Below are 2865 nucleotides of genomic sequence, written 5' to 3'. Positions count from 1 at the left end.
GCAAAAGCAGCCCTGCATCTAGCCCGCTTCCTTCCCACCCGCCCTCTGGCGGCTACCTGCAGAATCACACCCTCCCGCTGGGGCAGAGCCGGTGCGCGGTTCCTATCCCGCATCTTCACCTGATACCACACAAGTGTCAGCTCTGCAGGGCGCCCCAGAGACCAGGTGAGCCAACCCTCTCCACTTACAGCGGAGGAAATGGAGACCCAGCCTGCACGCACTGAGCTAGTTAGTGGCGAGGCCAAGGCGAGGGCCTAAGGCCCTCCCAAGCCCCAGTCGATCAACAGGGAACCATTCCATAAGTATTTCCTCCATGCCTGCCAGATGGCACCGTGAGCCGCAGGTGAAAGACCCTGCTGCTGTCCTTAAGCATGAACTCCGCCAGAAGCCAGCCGGGCCTGCACAAAGGTCATTCCACGAAAGGGCTGCTCTAGGGGAGGTCAAGCTGCAGGGCAGGGGCAGCCCAGCGGCCGGCAGGAGGCAGAACGGCTGCCTCAGGCTGGGGCAGGGCTACAGAGGGGTGTGGTGTCCAGTGTGTGCCGGTGTGCGAGTGTGCCCAGTGTGTGCGAGTGTGCACCGGGCAAGAGCGAGGCGGGGTCTGCCGGCCTCGAGGAGCTCCGGGACTCAGCCTGTGTCTGCAGAGGCGGCTTGGCTTAAAGATCCGCGCAGAAGCGGGTCACGACGATGAGCGAAGTGGCGCCGTCAGCTGTACTGGTTCGCTGCCTGTCTCTCGCCACAAACGCACATGGGAGGCCGAGAAGAAGAGAGGACCGAGAGTGGTGCCGCTGCAGCCCAGACCCGAGGTGGGCAACACGCCAAACGGGTGGGGTGGAGAAGACCCCCAAGTGTGCGGGCGGGACAGGGCGTGGGGGTTCCTTCCCTGCCGCAGGGCTGCGCAGGCGCGACCTCGGGAAGTCCTGGTGGGCACGCCCAGGCAGGGCCACGCCCTACACGGCAGTCCCCGCGCCCGGCTCTGCGCGCGGGTCCAAGAAAAGCACGGACTGCCTGGATGGGTTCCCCCTCTCCGCTGTGACAACATCACGGTACGCACGTGCCAAAACTTGTTTGTACATTTGAAACATGTGCAGTCAGCGCAGCATAATTAATTTACTTGGGCCGAATATGAACTGTATTATTGAATTTTTGATAATTACCACAGAAGAAAACAGGGTTAGTCAGCTTTGTGTTACTAGAATAGAGCACCTCAGCCGTTGGGAGCTCCTGAAGCTGGAAGGTAATTACCCGTGCGGGACGAAGCCAGCACAACACGGGAGCGCCCCCAAGAGTGTAAACAAGCAGTTGCCGCTTAACCGATTACAGGGGTAAAGCGCACATCAGCCGCTGGAGCGGATAAATAAATCCTACAGTTCCTGGAGGCTCCTCCCCTCCGCCTGACCCAGCTCTTGTCTCCTGTCCACCTTCTCATTCTCACCGCGGGTCCTATCCTGGTTACACCGCGAGCCCAACGAGTCCCTGCACTCAATCAAATATATAAAGAGAAAAGGTTCTGGAGGACCCATGTGAGCTAGCAGACACCACTGCAGGGCACAGATGGGGTGAAGGGCTGCGCCTGGGGCCAGGAGTGAGGGTGGGGTGGCCAGGCCTTGGGGACCTCACCTCCAGAAGCACCACTCCAAGGGGCCAAGACAACACACAATGGATGGGGGGACCATATTGGAACCCCAGCAACCTGCTTCATAGATTTCATCTTAGCTGCCTCTCACCTGCTGGTTTTAAGAGCGACCTTTTATAGTTCCCACTAAGATTGGAAGGAATAGAAGTTATGGGGCTGTCACCCTTTTACACTCTTTCAGAACCTCAGGCAGATGGGTGACACGGTCCCTGCGGCTCAGCAAGGTCCATTCTTATTCCCATTTTGCAGATGAGGAAACTGAGTCTCAGGTTACCGTGTTAGGGCGAGGCCCATGCCTTGGACGTCAGGTCAGGGACCCGAATCTAAGTGCCCAGGCCTCCTCCGCTCACAAAGTCCATGCAACTTCCCTCCCGGATTTCGTGTGTGCGTCTGCTATCGGGGATTGAACTCGGAGCTGTCGCACCCAGCTGCATCCCCTGCCCTTTATTTTTGACGCAGGGGCTCCTAAGTTGCCCCACGACTGGGCTAGGAGTCGCTGTCTTGCCTCAGCCTCCGTAGAGGGTCAGTCTCCGCGCAGAGGCTGGTGAGCGGAGGCATAAGGCAGTGGCCGTTCTCAGCCAAGTAGGGCACGGGTGGAAAGGGAGCGCCGCGCTGCGGGAGGTCAGCCAGGGCAGATGCGGCGCCAGCTTTGGCCCAGGACAGCTGCTTGTCAACAATCTGGGCGCGGTGGGGATGAGGAGCGCGGCCCAGGAATCCTGCGAGCGCCTGGCGGGACCCGGGCCTAAAGCCAGCCTCCCGCTCGCACCCAGGGAAGTAGGTGCTCCGCCGGCCCCGCCCTGCTACAGCCCCGCCCCCGCCTGCGTCGCGCAAAGCAAGCGCCGGCGCGCTCGGCCTCTCGGCGCTCGCACGCTCAGGTCTGGCCGGCGGTGGCGACGGCGGCGGCGGATAACGTCGGGAGTCCGGCCGAGGGCCGAGGTGTTCAGGCGCGGCATGGAGGAGTCACAGGCCGCCGCAGGCGGTGGCGTGTCACTGCACAACTTCAGCGCCAGGCTGTGGGAGCAGCTAGTTCACTTCCACGTCATGCGGCTGACAGACTCACTCTTCCTGTGGGTGGGGGCCACGCCGCACCTGCGCAACCTCGCTGTGGCCATGTGCAGCCGCTACGTAAGTGCGCGCGCCAGGCGGGGCCTAGCATGGGTGTGGGGGCGGGCATGACACGGCGGGGCGGGGCCTGGCCTGGGTGTGGGGCGGGGCCTGGCCTGGCCGGGCGG

General features: G+C 62.2%; 1 protein-coding gene across 2 annotated transcripts in view; it reads left to right on the top strand.

Annotated features, from left to right (window-relative positions):
• Nucleotides 1-2463: 2463 nt before the first annotated feature.
• The window catches only part of Psmg4 (proteasome assembly chaperone 4), a 7616-nt gene continuing 7214 nt past the window's right edge, over nucleotides 2464-2865 (top strand). For both annotated transcript variants that reach the window (XM_004628389.2, XM_023712149.1), the window contains exon 1: nucleotides 2464-2758. In XM_004628389.2, the coding sequence (XP_004628446.1) occupies nucleotides 2585-2758 (174 nt within the window). In that variant the 5' untranslated portion in view covers nucleotides 2464-2584. The remainder of the gene's footprint in view (nucleotides 2759-2865) is intronic.

Source organism: Octodon degus, unplaced genomic scaffold (assembly GCF_000260255.1).
Source record: "Octodon degus isolate 3935 unplaced genomic scaffold, OctDeg1.0 scaffold00023, whole genome shotgun sequence".
Taxonomy (NCBI): Eukaryota; Metazoa; Chordata; class Mammalia; order Rodentia; family Octodontidae; genus Octodon; species Octodon degus.
The sequence above is the reverse complement of the archived record's forward strand: the minus strand, read 5'-3'. Positions and strand labels throughout refer to the sequence as shown.